The sequence below is a fragment of the Pterocles gutturalis genome, unplaced genomic scaffold (genome assembly GCF_000699245.1).
Source record: "Pterocles gutturalis isolate BGI_N339 unplaced genomic scaffold, ASM69924v1 scaffold13013, whole genome shotgun sequence".
NCBI lineage: Eukaryota > Metazoa > Chordata > Aves > Pterocliformes > Pteroclidae > Pterocles > Pterocles gutturalis.
This window is the reverse complement of record NW_010118248.1, coordinates 73,976-90,415: the sequence shown is the minus strand read 5'-3', so window position 1 is coordinate 90,415 and position 16,440 is coordinate 73,976. Positions and strand designations below refer to the sequence as shown.

The following is a 16,440-nucleotide window of genomic DNA, read 5'->3' as shown; positions in this document are numbered from 1 at the left end:
TTAAATTGGAAACACAATTGTATGAATAATCAAAAGTATTTTGATATTTAGACATAGGAACTGCTTTTCCCTTCTGTCATGTCAGTTCTGTACTGATATTTCCCCAAAATTCATTATTTTAACACAGGTCTTGATGCCTTTAATTTTACTAGTTGCCTCATTTTTTTATGTATATATTATATGTATATAAATTGACAGATGGGTGGTGTTGTTAAGCCAATAGGTGGCACTGGTTAGTCACATTACCAGTCAAGATGCAGGCTATTTTATAAGATACCACTGTGAAATGAGGCCAGCTATTAAGCATTATAATTAAAAAAAAAAAAAATAAATACATATTCTATATGTGTTATTTTAAATTTGTCATCTTACAGAATTGACAGTACAGAACATTTCAGAGAAATAAGTTTTAAAACCACACCTCATTTCAGATCGGATATTGTTTTATTTTGGGCTAAAACAGAAGAGCTAACTAGATGCAACTAGAAGTTTTAGGCTTATAATTATGCTCTACATTTTGAATCCTGCCTCAGATAATTAGGTGTATTGTTTGAAAATGTGTTTGTTTAAATGTTCTGGTGTGGACTTTAAATTTGTAGTCACATCCTGTCATTTCTTAACAATTGAGAAACACATTTCAGGATTACGTGCTATTTGAATATTATTTTCCATTATTTCTTCTGATTTTCCTGCCAAGCAGCCATTCCTTTGGGCTCAAATGCTCAGCCCACTGTTGAGAAGATTGAGGAGAGGGATATGCCACCAATGGCATTATTCATTATCCTGTGCATTATCCTGGCAGCTAGAGTACTGACCTCTGAGCAGAAGGACTGTGATCTAAATCCTCCCTAGTCCAGAGAGTCACACACACTTTCTGCACATTTTGTGAGAGGGCTCCCACCATCAGACTAGGTGAGGATAAGCAGCTGTGTACCACATTGCAGTAATGTTGCAGTATTTTGCTAGTCAGAATTTGTTTGGAGGGTTACAGTCAGTGATGGGCTTTAGTTTAATTAATGAATGGCCTTCAGTCTGTCCAGTTTTTCATTTGCCTTCTTAGAGAGCCAGCAGAGACCTGAAGGTGGGCAGTGTTTTTGGGGAGGAGACACAGAAAGAAGTGACCCAGACCAATGTGTTCCCATTCCCAGTCGACCTAAAAAGAGTCTTGTGGAGCTTTGCATGCTTTATTCTGATGTTCTCTACTCACAGAAACTTCACTTTCACTCAAGGAAATGACAATGGAGTCTTTAGAGTTAATTTTCTAGGAAGGCAAGGGTACTAGGTAGCTCAAGTCGTTTTTTCTCTCTCTTACCAGCTGTGTGATTCAAACTCATTGTTTGCAAAGTGCTCTGAGACTCTCAGATGAAAGGCACTATAGAAATGCAAATGATTTATTATTATGGTATTATTTTCAGAGACAAGGTTTCCATAATATTTAGGGACATTTGTTACCTACTGGTATTCAAAGTTTTTAGTAGCAAGGATAATACACAATGCTATTGTGCACTATTAGGAAAAAAAGGCAGTTTAAGAGGAATAATTCAGTTGAATAGTCTTATGTGACAAGAACATACTAGCATTAAGAGGCTTGGCAGCTACTTCCTTACTTGGTGTTGCTGCTAAGTAATTTTTAACCTTATTTGCATCATATCCTTAGATAATTCATGTCCTGAAATTCTCACTGCAGTTAATAGACAATGGTGATAAAATACCCACATTTTTTAATATTGTGATGCATTAAAAATACCGCTATGGCAAGAATGTGTCCTACCCATCCATAAAATCTAAGCATTTGGAATACTTAGAGGAAGCAAATAGCTTGGTATCTTAGTGGATATGCATTCCAGACTAGGTTAGAAGATCTCTGCTCATGCAGGGCTTCCATAGTTGCACAAGAGACTCCAACATTATGTGTTAATAAACATGCGTGTGTGGATTTGTGTAGGAGACTAAGCTAGCAGAGAAGTAGGCTGTGAAAGAGGTGAGGTCAAGATGCCCAGCAAGCTTCTGTCCTGACCCACTGCAAAGCGGGGAAACACCAAGCACAGGGGAGCGATACAGAAGTTGTTTCCTCTGTGTATACAAGGAACTGCCCTTTCCTGGGTGTTGGGCTGGAGATGAAGCCTGCAGGCAGCTCTGTGACCCTGTACTGTATGATGTCCATTTCTGTGCAACCTTGAAGACTTGCAAGGGCAGCTATTCTTTTTCTGCCTTAGTTCTTCCAGGTTCAGCTGCCTGGCCCAACATGTTATATCAGTCAACAGTTTTCCTGACAGCTTCTGTGAGCTGGGTAATGCAGCGCTCCTCTGTCAGTCACACAGTGCAAACACCTTCCCTGCTTAGGTATTTCCCCTGCTTGAGGGCTTTAGCTTGTATCATGCATGGGTTACTCACAGATTGTGTTTATGCTAACAGACTATCAACTTGAATGTGCAGCTCCTTTGATGGTGGTCAAGTGGGGCTCACTGTCCCCACATGGGCACCCCCTGTGCAGCACACGATGGCAGGATGGAGCTGAGCAACCTTCTTGTTCAGCAGCGTCGAGCCTTGGTTGACTGTCATCATGTGACTGCAGTCCATGTATGTGAAACAGCCATTCCCATCATTGGGGCTGAACTCAGACCAGTACGGCCACCAGCAAGAGGAGAAACTGTTTGCTCTTAGGGAAGAATAACTGGTGCTTGAAAATGGGCAATTTCCATCAGGCTTACGTGTTAACTCTTTCTGTTTGCTTGTATATACGTTTTGAAATTTTCTTCAACTAGTCTATTTTCTGTGACCTATTTTATCCCAGAGATTAATGTTTGGCAATTGTTTGTAAATACACATCATCTGTTTACTAACACGAGAATGTAAATTGTACTTTCCCTATTTAAAAAAAAAAAAAAAAAGGGACTTTAATAGCAGAACAGCTTGTGTTTGAAGGTCAGACTTGGGCATAGAAATAGTTCACGCTGAGAAGCAGCACCTTGGAGTACTCTAATGAAAACTGGCAGTGATTTGACTGAGCTACAAGCCTTCAGAAGTCTCACCTCACACAAACAGTCATGTTTAATCAGCGAGTGCCTATTATTTGGCAGAAAGGCCATAAATGCATATGTGGCTAATTGAGTTCAGTCGTCAGCATTACATGGGATACAGGGAGAGAGGGAGGGCTGCGATGGTGTTCTCAGCCAGTTCAAAACGTAGGGGTGGGCAGGACAGTGTGGTTGTGGACTGGCTTAGGAGGCAACCACCTGCAAGACTTAGCACTTGTGGGGAAAATGTGCGTTCAGCAAGTGACTGACTTGTTCAACAGAGGGTTGTTTTTTTGTTTGATTTGAATACTGGAGATTCATTTAGGTTTGGGGCTTTTTTAAGTCTTGTCTTAACGTTTTTGCAGATGTAGTTTCATTCCCACAGTTTATTGTGGACTATCATTTGGATTTCAGAGTATCAGAATTAACATTAGGAGGTGTATAAAGCCCATCTCACAGCTACTGTCTCATTTTGGTTGCTAGAAGAATGTTATTTAGTTAATCTGCAGCAGCAGCCTGGAAGGTGGAATTTGCCTGTGTGACATTTTTGTTGTTAGGAACTGCCAGCTTCACAGATTTGCTGTCACTGTAAATCAGGTTAGATTTTATTTAATTAATCTGCCATCCATGCTAATTACTGTAGTTCATCTTAACTGTTCGCACTTCTGTTTCCTTAAATTTTGACAGCTTATTACAAATACAGGAATTCTTAAAATTCATTAATATAAGCACCGGACTCAAATTCCAATTAGATAAGCACATTCCATTAGGTTTGGAGGTAGGAATAAACATACAGGATGGATATGCTGAATGTCTTATCCAGAACACAGTTTTAGTTGAAGCAATGTTTTATCTCTTTCTATTTAATTTATAAGGTAATAGAAATGCAGCACTACTCTTCCAGTTTGTTGCTTCATTTTCTGAACAAGGCTCTTAACAAGTTATGCTGCAGGGAACAGCACCATGTTCTAGAACTAGAGCCAGTGGGGTTCTGCAGGGTAAGCCCTATGGGCATACATGGGAAGCCACAGAAAAGTCTTATCTGTTCTGTACTTCAGACAATAAATTTCCCATTTATAATTTAATCGTGTTTACTCTTAATTTGTGGCATTTTCCAGTAATTTAATTCTTTTTTCCCTGCAACTTAGCCTGTTTCAGTTCCCTCATAAGACTGTTCTGTCTGCTGTCTTATTGATCATTTAAGTAACTGCAAGCAGTACCTGTGAATTGTTGCTTCCTTATCAACAAAGCTGTAGTCATGATTCATTTCAGTTTTGAGAGGCAAGAGTCATTTTATTTTAGCTCAGTAACTGAGTAGTATGTTGGTTTTCAAAAGAGTTTATTCTTCTCCATTACGAAGATGTGATGCTCTGTGTTTTGATAGACTTGCATGCTAAAGCTAAGCTGTGTTAGGGTAAAGAATATACAGTCTTGTGTCAAAGACTGATCTAAGGGCCTCACTGGCTGTGAAGGTTAAAAAAAAAAAAAAAAAAAGTGAAGTATTTTGAATGAAGCAAAGTATGCAGATAGCTTTTATCACAAGGTACAGCAACCCTATGCGGTATAGTGACTCCAAGCTAGCACTGAGGAAAGTTGCTTAGAGCCAAAATAATACTGATGCATCAGCACAGTGTAGCCCTCCAGCTAATTAGCCTTGTTAGCTGTGTACTACATTCTGCAAAAAAAGGTTGAATTAGGCACTAAAGTATAAGAGAAAATTAATGACTGTGGATCCTAAGGAGGGAGCAACTCATCCATCCCTCTGTTCCTTATGTACTCAGGCAGGTCTGGGCTGGAAGCACTGGTTTTTGTTCTCCATTCCTAAATATTTGTAGGATGCATCTGTATTCATCCAGATCAGGATTACATTTCTGAGGTGAATCTCCTGATTATCACCATCTAATCTACTTTGACTCACATCATAGATGGGTCTTGGTGTGCCTGAACTGGGTTCCTTTTGGATGAAAAACAGGAAGATAACTCCAGGATCTCATGTAATGCATTCCAATTGTTTTTGGGGGTAAAGACCAATCCAGAGTGAAATCCCCTGAAATACATATGGCATGGACATTGTGCCCTTAGCACCAGCTATTTTATGCTACAGATTTGCTCCTACTGGCCCACACAGCAACAAAAGTCTTGTCAGGCACTGTACAAGGGGCCTGGATGACTAAGCCAAACCTTCAGGTTCTTCTGAGAGTCAGGATCACTGCTGGTTGCAAGGGGGACTCAGGCAAATCATCAGGGCTAGTCTCCCTTTTGTAAGTAACAGTAACTTGCTCAACCATGAACTTGTCAAATCTTGAAGAGCTCCAAGGACAGAGGACCTCCTAGTGTCCAGCTTAAACTTCCCAAGCTGTAATATGTTGTCATTACCTTTGTTGTACTGTCTGACACTGCCACAAAGAGCTTGGCTCCATCATCTTTGTAAGTGCCTTCAAAGTAGTTGTAGGCTGCAGTTACACTCTTCGCCAGACCAAACAAGCCCAGATCCCTCAATCTCCCCTTATAGGCCATGTACTCTTGGCCCCTGACCATCTCAGTAACCTCCACAGTTTCCTCCCCATCCTCCTGATTTGGGTTGCCCAGAGCTGGGCACAGCACTCCTGGTGCAGTCTCTTCAGTGACAAGGAGAGGAGGGTAATGACTTCCAAAGAGGGAAGTGTAGAGAGAGGGAGAGAGGCCACAGACCTCCGAATTTAACCCAAAGCAGAGTGTCTTATTTGCAGTGTTCAAAATGGATATATAAAAGCTCTGTACTTCAGATTTAGGATCTTGCCTTGAGTGGCGTGCCCACAGTCAAATAGAAAGCTTGTGATGGAGCAAGGACTTTAGTCCTTCTGTACCATTGTCTTCAGAACATGTTAGCATAGTTAGTATATTTTAAAACTTGAAATTATAAATATATAATATTGTTGCACGTAGAATGTTTTATGAAAACTACTATGCCTTTGACTTTTTTCCCCATCAGAAGTTTGTGAAGGAAGAACTGTGGTAATTCAGATCAATTGGATTAAGCTCATTGCTCACTTTTGAGCCTCTGTGGTATAGCCTTTTTACCTTGATGAAGATTTCATAAGAAATAATTCTCTGGAGGTGTTCTGGGTTGCGTTCTGTTTATGAAAATAAATGGTAATTATACCACACATTTGTGTAATATTTCAAAGGTATATTTAAATATTAAGAAGGATATTAGAATTGGGTGTTAATTAATTAAGTTACAGATTTCACACTCTCCTAGAATTGTCAAAATAAAAAAATATTATAGATCTGTGACCATGATTCTATGAGCAGACGTCTGACTTAGATGTATTAGTTGTGGCTCTCATGAACAAAACATTGTTAGATTTGCACACATGCCTCTGCTTTACAACAATATGGGGATTGTTAAATCAGTTGTGTTTTCTTTTTGAAAATAACTTAGCAAGGATGTCATCCTTCTGTGTCTTAACTCAGTTGATACTGGTCACAATCTAGACCAAGCAAAATCCATCACATTTTTTAGTCTTATTGGGAAAGACAATAATATTTGTTTATCTATACAAGATTTCATTACTAACCAAATTTACTTCACATTTGACAGCATGTTTCTTGACTGATAAGTTTTATATAAATGTGTTCAGATTAACTTGGACAGACAGAACTTAATAATAATTTTGGTGTCATCATCAAATTGTACTTCATTATAAAACACGTCATTTCACAGATGAGAATAACATGATGTCAAAATTGCAGATTTAGTATGATAGCAGGAATCAACTGGATCAAAAGATGCCATAAATAATGTTATTAACAGCTTTCTTCCTTTTAATATACTATCAGATTAAAGATGGTCAAGAAAGTGACAATGTTTGACACAATGTCATTAATTCATGTTAATTGATTTATTTCTAAGTATAGAGATCTGTTTCGTCTTTGGTATATGTCTTTGTTTCGTGGTGTTTCTAATTAGTAAAATTCATCTTCCTGAAAACTAAATAAACGTCACACTAATAATGAAATTCTGACTGCTGAATTAAAAAATTAATTCAGCTGTGCTTTATTGAAATATGCTGCAATATTAAGATGTGTATGAAGCTTAATGTTGCACATACAAACACATTTACGTAAAACATCACAAAGTGCAACATTCAGTTTGGAGGTTAAATCCTAGGACCTGATTTTGATTCGGTTTCTATGTGCATGTGTTTGTGTTTTCAGGTCTCTTTTTATGTGATAAATCTATATTTCTGACTAAAAGAACAGAGTTCATATAAATATTGTTACTAACACCTTTTTCCCTAACACAGATACAATAGCAGAAAGGAGTGCCCTAAGAGAACATGTGTATCCTAAGCTGAGAGAATTCTGCAGGGAAAACTATGGGCTGGAATTCCAGGTAAGTTTTATGTTGAACCTTACATTACTTTTTCTTGAAATTAACTCTGTTTGAAACAGATACCATTTTAAAATATTGTAATTGTTGTCATATCATTGGTAAATTAGAAAATTGACAAAAATTATTTCACATGTTAATTGTACTGAATTGATGTACTAAAATTATTTTACAGGCAGATTTGAGGTAAATTCTGAATAGATAAGAAAACACAGGGTTTTAGAATGCAACGTTGCACTGGTGGTAAAAGCAATATTGCAACAAACTGACAACTTTCACATTAGAAACTTAATGAAACCATCTCTACTTTAGATATTCAAAGTATTTGAGAAGAAATACTGTTACATCTGAATTACCATCTTCTACTTCTAGAAACCATACTTAATGCAACTTATTTTTAATTTCATATGATCATCATTGAAGTAGCACTATCTGTATATTCACATAATTCTTATATCTGCTCTAACTATGGGTTTGTCTTCCATTGTAATGTGGAAAATAATTTAACCAGGTGAATTTGAAACTGATTATCAAAATTAATTTGGTATGGAACATTCCTATTGTGATTACATACTATGGAATTTGCTACCTTTAATGTCACTTGTAAAATTCCCATTGCTTCAGTCAGTTCAGGCTTTACTTTGTGTTATGGAAGACACAGACCCATACACATCTTTGGTAAGAGCCAATTGGTAATAAATTCAGTTGCATTTGACTTAAAATGCATGAGTTTTGGCATCACAGTTAAGGTCACTGGTACTTTTAAGTCAGGTATATCCTAATTCACAGTCCATTAAGGTCATGCAGTAAAGTGCCGCATATGTCACCAGGCCCCAGACTGGCTCTCTGCTAAGAGAAACAAATACAGCATGCAATGTTGTAAAAATGTTGTTCAGTTTTTCAGAAATTCTGGTCCTACATCCTCAAGCCTTCTTCACACATTAATATTAACCTCCCATCTTGGTGTCTCCAAAAACTCAGCTCTCCAGAGAGTAGCTTACTTGGAAACAGCTAATGCCTTTTAGACAACATCCTGTTTCTCCTACTGTATTATTCTTGACACACATGCAGCTGTTTTTTAATCAAAATAACAAGTTCTTAAATTAGCATGTTTGATTTTAATTCCCTGAGTCACAGTGGAGTTGCTGAATCTGCATGATGGTAAGTTCCAGAGTGATTTTTGATTATGGCTATGAAAGAATTTAATCTGAAGGTCCTAGCTCATCAGCTGATTGGGAAGTCCCAGATGCAGTGGTACATGCAAAGAATAGCAAAAGATATTTAAATAATAAAGCATTTTTCTCCTGTTACTACCATGTGATATTAATGGAAAATATGAACTCTATTTCTCAGTCATCTTTAAGGAGATATCTCAGTAACAGGAGGGAAATGTTTCCTCCAAACAGGTCATAATCCACTGAATTCTTTGTGAGAGGAAACCTGTTTGTCTTCAAATAGATTATCATAGAATCATAGAATGGCCTGGGTTGAAAAGGACCATAGTGATCATCTAGTTTCAACCCCCCCGCCATTGCAGGGCCGCCAATCACTAAACCAGGCTGCTCAGAGCCACATCCAGCCTGACCTTGAATACCTCCAGGGATGGGGCATCCACGACGATTATCTCTTGGGGGTGGGGGGAAGGAATAAAGTTTGCTGTAGTTGATATTCATGGAAGCAAATTATTTTATGATATAGTTTCAACACCAGAAGCATCGTTATGTGATAGGAGGTCTGAGAGATAGCTCCACTAACACATTTCTGAAAACAGCTAGAAAGCTATCACATTACTGTGGAAGCAAAGTAGGAAAACTTGTACAAAAAATTACCAAGGGAAAGTAGTAAAGTATTTTGGAGGAAGCTCTGAGGTAGACTTTATCAAAACATTTTTTTGCATTTTCCATTACTGATACATTGAGTTTCTTAGGTTAGCATGCTAAATCAAGACTACAGTTTTTAGTGCAGTGGTGTCAACAAAATATTATGTACTTTTCGGAAACAGGGATAAATTTATATTTCCCTGTACAGAGCAGAACACCTAACTTTTCAGCTGCATATGTAATTTTCTACTGACCAAACACAAACTACCTTGTGTATGACTACCACAAATGCTCCATAATATGGGGTGTCCTGAATATACCCTCTTACTGATAAATGATGACCCAAACAAAATGTACTTGAGTACATTAATTGCTCCAGCTTCCATTGAGTCATCTGGCTGCACTGATAAGTGTTTCGGTTGTTGCAAAGCATGAGATCTGTCAGGCATCCTCAAGTTGGTGTTAGGGAATGTAACCACCACGTGTGTGGAAGCAGAACTGAATATATTCAATTACCCTATGTATTTGTTTGCTTGATGGGCTTCCTTTTCTATTGAATCAGAAAATATTTCTGAAAAACAGGTATTGGTGAAGACAGAAAGCAAGTAAGCTGAGAAAAAGACTTCCAGAGTGCATGGTGTTTTGTACCGAAAATACATTATTTTTTTTAGGGGAGGACAGAGAGGTTGAAGAAAGTAGTTGTAATAGAAATTTTTTGGAAGCTAACTAGCCATAGTTAATTAGCAGCATACTCTTTTCTTTTTGAGAACAATTAACTGTGTCAAATCATTTTCGCCGTGTGATATATGCTAGAAGGAAAATGGAATTTTGCATGAATGAAATTTTTTAGTGTTTTTTTAAGCACTTGGAAGCAATAAAGATAAAATTATTTCATTTCCTTAGAAAAATCTGTAGAACTGTAAGATTGGTAGGACAAAAGCTAAAATAAGCAAAGGAAATACTGAATTATGAACAAAAAGTCTCCGTTAAGTGACTGGTGTGGAAATGAACTTAACCAGTGTCAGTCCACTGTAAGTATCTCTCACACAAAACACTCGTTGTCATCTTGGAAGCCCCACTGAAATTTAGACTGGGTTTTTGTCACACAGTTTTTCCAAGTATAAGTGAAAACCGACAGTTGTCTTCTTGTTCCGTTTCTTTAAGTAAATCCTGTTATTTTAGTTAGCACAACGAATAACCGATAAGCCCCTCACTTTTAAATTCTTGGTGTCTTCAGAGGTTTGATGGCTAAAATATATCCCCTTGCAGGACAAAATTAAAACACATTAAGATACTATGTGCCAAAATTATGTTACCCCATAAAAATAATCTGTAACATTATAACACACAGAACACAGCCCCTGAACCCCTACAATGTCTGCTATTCCAGAGAATTTCCTCTTGACATTTACAGAGTTAACATGATTTCTGAACAGTTAATCAAAATAGAAATTGCTTTTATGTTTCAGATGAACTTGAGTAGCACAATAAATTAATTCAACCAGTAATTCAAATATTTTTTACTGTATGCTATGTTGCTCTAATTTTATGACTAGAATACTTAAACTCTGTCATACATCATTCAAATAATCAGCCAGCTGAATACAGCTTCAATAATGAAGTTGTATAGATAAATAAGAGAAGTGAGAAAAGAAGGGAACACTTTTTTCCTAATGAGATGTATTGGGTCTGTCTGAGCTGGAGTCAGCATCCCCACAGCACCCTCCCAGTGCTGAGTGTCCCCCTGGCAGCCAGCAGGGGGTGTGTCACACACCTTGGGAGGGGGCGGAGCCAGGACAGCTGACCCGGATTGGCTGTTCCATACCATGTGACCTCAGCTCAGCCATAACAGCCAAGGGCAGGGAGGAGGAGGGGGCATTGGTTACTGTGTTTGTCTCCAGGAGCAGCTGCTGCACACACTGAAGCTCTGCTTTCCAGGGAAGTGGCTGGACATCACTTGCTGATAGGAAATAGAGAATAACATCTTTGTTTACCCTTTGTTTCTGTGCACGGTCTTGGCCTTTGCTTTAATTAAACTGCTTTTGTCTTGACCCATGAGTTCTTCATCTTATTCTCCCCTTTATTTTGCTGAAGGGGGAGTGACAGAGGGGCCTGGTGGGTACCTGGCATCCAGCCAACGTTAACCCACCACATGAAACTAAAAGACAAAAGGACAGAGAAGAAATCAATGCAAGTGAGGGAAATAAGGAGGCTGTTTAAGGTGCAGTTTTGTGAAGCAGAAGCTGCTTGCTCCACTTTGGAACAGTTTCTGTAAAAAATAACGATATTAAGTGTATTTTCTTGGCAGTGTAAGCTACAATGCATTCTATACATTGGGCTATTTCAGTCATCATCAGTCAGACAGTACATTACCTTTCGTATTTGGCAACAGTGTGCCTACTCCAGTAAACACTGACATGTGTCCCAAACTGTTCTGGTAAAAGAAAACAAGGGGACTGTTGACAGTGAAATTAAACATGGGCATAAATACTTCTAGTATTAAGTCTTAAACCTTGGCATTTTTTGTTCTAAGAAATTTCCCAACATTAACTAGCTGGAAACTGGTGAATTTTACTTTTACATCAACCTGTTATTAGTTCTTAGATTAGGCCTTCAGGCTGGTTTTACGATCTCTTTAGACAAGAGCTAGTTTTGCGATTCTGTTTCTTAAGGTAACAGCAGAGTCCTTCTGCAGTACAAATAATTTCACAATAAACAATATTGTAATATATTAATATCTTAACACAATTTTGATTTTTTTTAACTATTTGGACTTCTTTTTTGTTCAAGTTACATACATGATGTAAACAATCCATAGTAGCTTAAATGAGAGAGTAGTAGTGTGTACCATATGTTTTATTCCAAAAGAAATGCATATATATGGTCCCTATTCTTTTAAATTCAGTTTCCCACAGTAAGAAATCAGCCTTTTAGTTAAAATGTGTAGTGAAATCACACTTCATCACTTAATTTCTTCAAATAAGTTTAACATCCATATTCCAGTTTCTTACAAGAGTTTGTTTGCAACTAATTACCATCACAAAACTGAGTCTGTAGCTACAGATAAAAGGCTGAACAGCAAGCTGTCTGCCACTGCCTATCTATACAATCTCTGCTTCCAAAGTAACAAAGACCAGCTAACAAAGGAAGTACAATATTACAGAACTGCATACATTCTTTCTTTTGAGCCATGTCCACAAGATGAGTTTATATCCTGTGGATACAAGTGACAGAGGGTGTCAAGTCATGGTCTTGACTGTGATCCACAGCAACACTCCCATTAATTTCCACGGATCCAGGATTTAATCACTGCTTTTTGCCATTATTCTTGCCTATCCATTATATGCAATCCAGTAGCACATAAAGATTGCATCAAATCAAGATCTTGTTATGCTAATCTCTGAAAAAAAAAAAAAAATCCGAATGTGAAATGAGAGACTGTCCCAGGAGGGACTATCTGGGAGGGAAAATAAGAGGCTTGAGTTGTCATTTACCTAAGGAAACCCTGCCAGTCTATACAAGGACTGGATATAGACCTCATTGCCTTTTACTGCACTGCAGAGCATGCTTAGCAATACACGAAATGTTGACAAAGCTAATTTTTAATCTGATACCTAGAAAGAGCGTATTATAAAGTAACAATGTTGCATGCTATTTTCCAGGTCATAGACTTATACTGGGGAGTTGAAGCAGATGAATGGGACAGTCCTGAGCTGCAAAAGACTCGTATGAAGCTGTTAGAAGATTGCTTGAAAAGTTCTGCAGGTCCATGTTTTGTTGTGGGTATAAAAATAAAGTTTTACTTTACAACAAAAGTATTATGTTAGATATCCTCACATGCATGATTCAGTAACAAATGTATTTTCTTCTTTCTAAAATATTTTTTGTTCCTTGCTGTACACTTGCTATACTGTGTCCAAATGTTTCCTTACACAGCACTATAGATTAACAGTGATTAGTCAATATTATTGGAGAGGAAAGAAGGATCTTCCGTGATCACTCCCCATAGCAAGATGGGCTCAGAAATCACAAGGAATGACTGTACTACTGTCACAACAGAAGTATGGACTACTTGTTTAAGGAGGCCACCATTAATGAATGCTTCTCACACACACACTACTTGCTGGCCTAGAAGGACTGACTTACAAAAGCACAGCAGCAGTGAAGAACTATCTGCTCTTATCTGCATTTTGCTGTTTTGTGTCATAAACCCAGAACAAGTTAGGATGCCAGGTATTAGAGTGTGAAAGGACTGGAGGTCAGTGACAACCTGAAGAGGCTGCAAGTCTTTGAGTTTTGCCTACTCCCTGCCTTCTCTTTACTGTTGCCAGAATAAGCATTGCTTTTAGGATTCTTCAAGTGTCAGTAAAGCTGGCAAATAAAAGACAGATCTTCACTGGCTTTTCCTATTAGGCCTAAAGGGGAGACTGAACCACTTTTACAGGAGTGGTTTATAAAACTTTACATATTTATTTTAATGTCAGAGAGGTCTTTTTCTGTAGATTAACCTATTGGTTTACATCAAGCTCAACAGTCTTCAGCTATCCTTCACAGCTTTTATAGCTGAAGCAGTATGAATTTATGAAGTCGTGCCAAATATTGTGTAGGGTTCCAATAGCTGGAAGACATTGGGAGTAGGGTATATATATAAAGTCCTGACAAGTATGCTTTTTCCCCTTCCAACAAATCATACACAATAGATTTTGCTGTCACTGATTTTATGTTAAATATACAATTCAGAGTAGTGCATTTTTTCTCCTCTTTCTTGTGTACTTAGAAAGATTTGTACCATGTTTTAGGATTAACATAGTTAACTTGAAAAATTAAAGATTAGTGCATGGTATACTGACTGTATTAGTTTTCAGTGCATAGACAAAAAAATACATGACTTCTGATAAATGCCTTTTCCCAGCTGCTTAGAGAGTAGGATATCCTCTTTATCTGTGAAGAGTGAGGCTGTTCTGTAACTTTCTGGGTAGGTGTAGAGAGAGAATCTCTTGAATGAGATTGGCTATTCAGTGGTATATACTGCATATTTAGCAGCATCTATTAAAGCATCAAAACAAAAGACAAGATGATTCAGGAAGAATGTGGGTTTATTTTGTATATGAGAAGCATTATGTGCAAGGGAGACTTCAGTGAAGTACAAAAATGGCCAAAAGTAGTAGGATTTGCTATGATCAAGGATACTTCTCTAAAAGAGAAATATTTCTATTATTCCAAAATATATTTAATTCTTTACCAGCTGTCTTGAGACTCCATCTTTGTGAGAAACCATAGTTGTAAGACTGCAGAGATATTAGGATTAATATCTCAGGTTTAATTAGCCCCTATAAAATTCTTCATTTTTGTTTAAGAAGCAAACCAACATTATTTTAAGACAACGTTCTGCAGAATGAAAAATAGATATCCTGCCTACATTAGATAAATTGAGTTCCAGTTTCATTTTAGATCTGTAGAAGTACCAGAGCGTACAGGGCAAAAGACAGACTCGTTTAGTATCTATCTGTCAGGCTGGATGTTTTCAAGTAAACATGCCTAATCTTACTTAACTCATTTTGTCAGTTATTATGCTAATTGTTAGTGTAAATTTTACTAAATTGCAGGCATTTTGCTGTTACATGTCTTTATTACCAGTTCTCAAGGATTGTTCTGAAAGTAAAAAAACTTTGCTTTTGCTTACTAGTGATATACTACTGATTGTCTTCTTGTTTATTCTTCTTGTACTGATTCTCTTCTTGTTTATTTTAACTGGAAGAGTAGTGGAAATGCTTGTCACTCAGACATCAAGGGACCTGCCATTCTCCTTTGACAGCTTTAATTCTAATTTATTTACCTGTGTTTTGATGTTAGACTTCAGTGGAAAACAATTTTAAGACCATGCCTTTGCTATTCCAAATTTTATTTTCTGTAATATATTTGCTTAGAAAATAATCTTGAAGAGATAGATTTCTCCTCTATACCTAAACATAGCTAAGTGAACTCTAATTCTTACATTTGTCATAAGAGTTCAGAGAAGATTTTTGAAAAAACTGCAAGTCCTTGATTATCTTTTTTTAAGGGAAGAATTTTAAAGATTTAGTGAACTGAAACCACAGAATCCCATGGGGACAGAAGGGATACAAAACACTGCGTACTGTGAAGGCTGGAGATCACTTCTCTCCATGCGGAAGATGAGATAAAGAGCAAGCTGTAGCATGTGTTGTGCTGTACTTTTATCACACCCTTACTGCCATCTTACTGGCTCTGTTTCATTCACCTGCTTGCCTCACTCTGTTATTTAGCTTCAGAGACCTGCGGAACAAAGGTCGTTCTCAGCACTTGACCGTAAAGAGCCCAGCGCTTGGAATACTGACTCTGGGCTGGGTCTGATGCTGTCATGGCGCTGTTTTTCACAAGCACACACTGGCCTAGATCTCTAGAGAGTTTGGGTAGCTTCCATCTTACGTGACTAAATTTAGTTTTCTGGGTTTATTTTTCTACTTTTTATCATCCCTTTGATGAAGAAACAGAGTTGGAGCAGAAAGGCATGGCATTTTTCCTGTAGCAACCCCCAGTGTCCTTAGACATGGGTGTTCTAAAAACTCTGACAGTGAAGGAAACCTCATCATGTACCATTGCTGCAGATTGTAGCAGCTCAGCATTTTGAAGCTGTTAAGAACTGCCTGCCTGATATTGTTACTAAAGAAAGAAATCAAGCCAAATTAGGAATTTTAAACAGAACAAAACAGTTAGCAAAGAGGTTGCAATGAGACAACAACTTCAATAGTTATTGCAGGTTTTCCAAGCATGGGCCAGAGTAATAGCTCTCCCAATGACTAGACTAGAAAAACTACAGAAATATCTGTATGCATTTTTTTTTCTACTTTGTTGTGCCATAGTGGGATGGGGTTCATTTCATTTACAACACAAATTGAAGATGATTCTACTCCAACAAGCACAATTTGTTTTAATTTATAGCAACATAATTAAAAACTGACTTGGGCACTGCAGGCTCTGGTCAACTTTCCATTTCTTGAGAAAGGTCTATAAAAAGTGCCACTTCCATTCAGCTGGGTATTTTTTTACATTTCTCTTACCACTTTTTTAATTCAGACACAGATCTGGGATTAAATCAGACTATTCATAATTAACTAGCAGATACAGATTGATTTTACAAAGTGTTTCTTTATGGCACTTTGTGCCTGCATGGTGATATCAGATTGAGAGAAAATTAAATTCAGTTCTT

General features: G+C 37.6%; 1 protein-coding gene across 1 annotated transcript in view; it reads left to right on the top strand.

Moving 5' to 3' along the window:
* The first annotated feature begins 2,475 nt into the window (after positions 1-2,475).
* The window catches only part of NWD2 (NACHT and WD repeat domain containing 2), a 35,246-nt gene continuing 21,281 nt past the window's right edge, over positions 2,476-16,440 (top strand). Inside the window, exons 1-3 of the mRNA XM_010076131.1 lie at positions 2,476-2,625; positions 7,258-7,395; positions 12,875-12,991. Of these exons, the coding sequence (XP_010074433.1) occupies positions 2,476-2,625; positions 7,258-7,395; positions 12,875-12,991 (405 nt within the window). The remainder of the gene's footprint in view (positions 2,626-7,257; positions 7,396-12,874; positions 12,992-16,440) is intronic.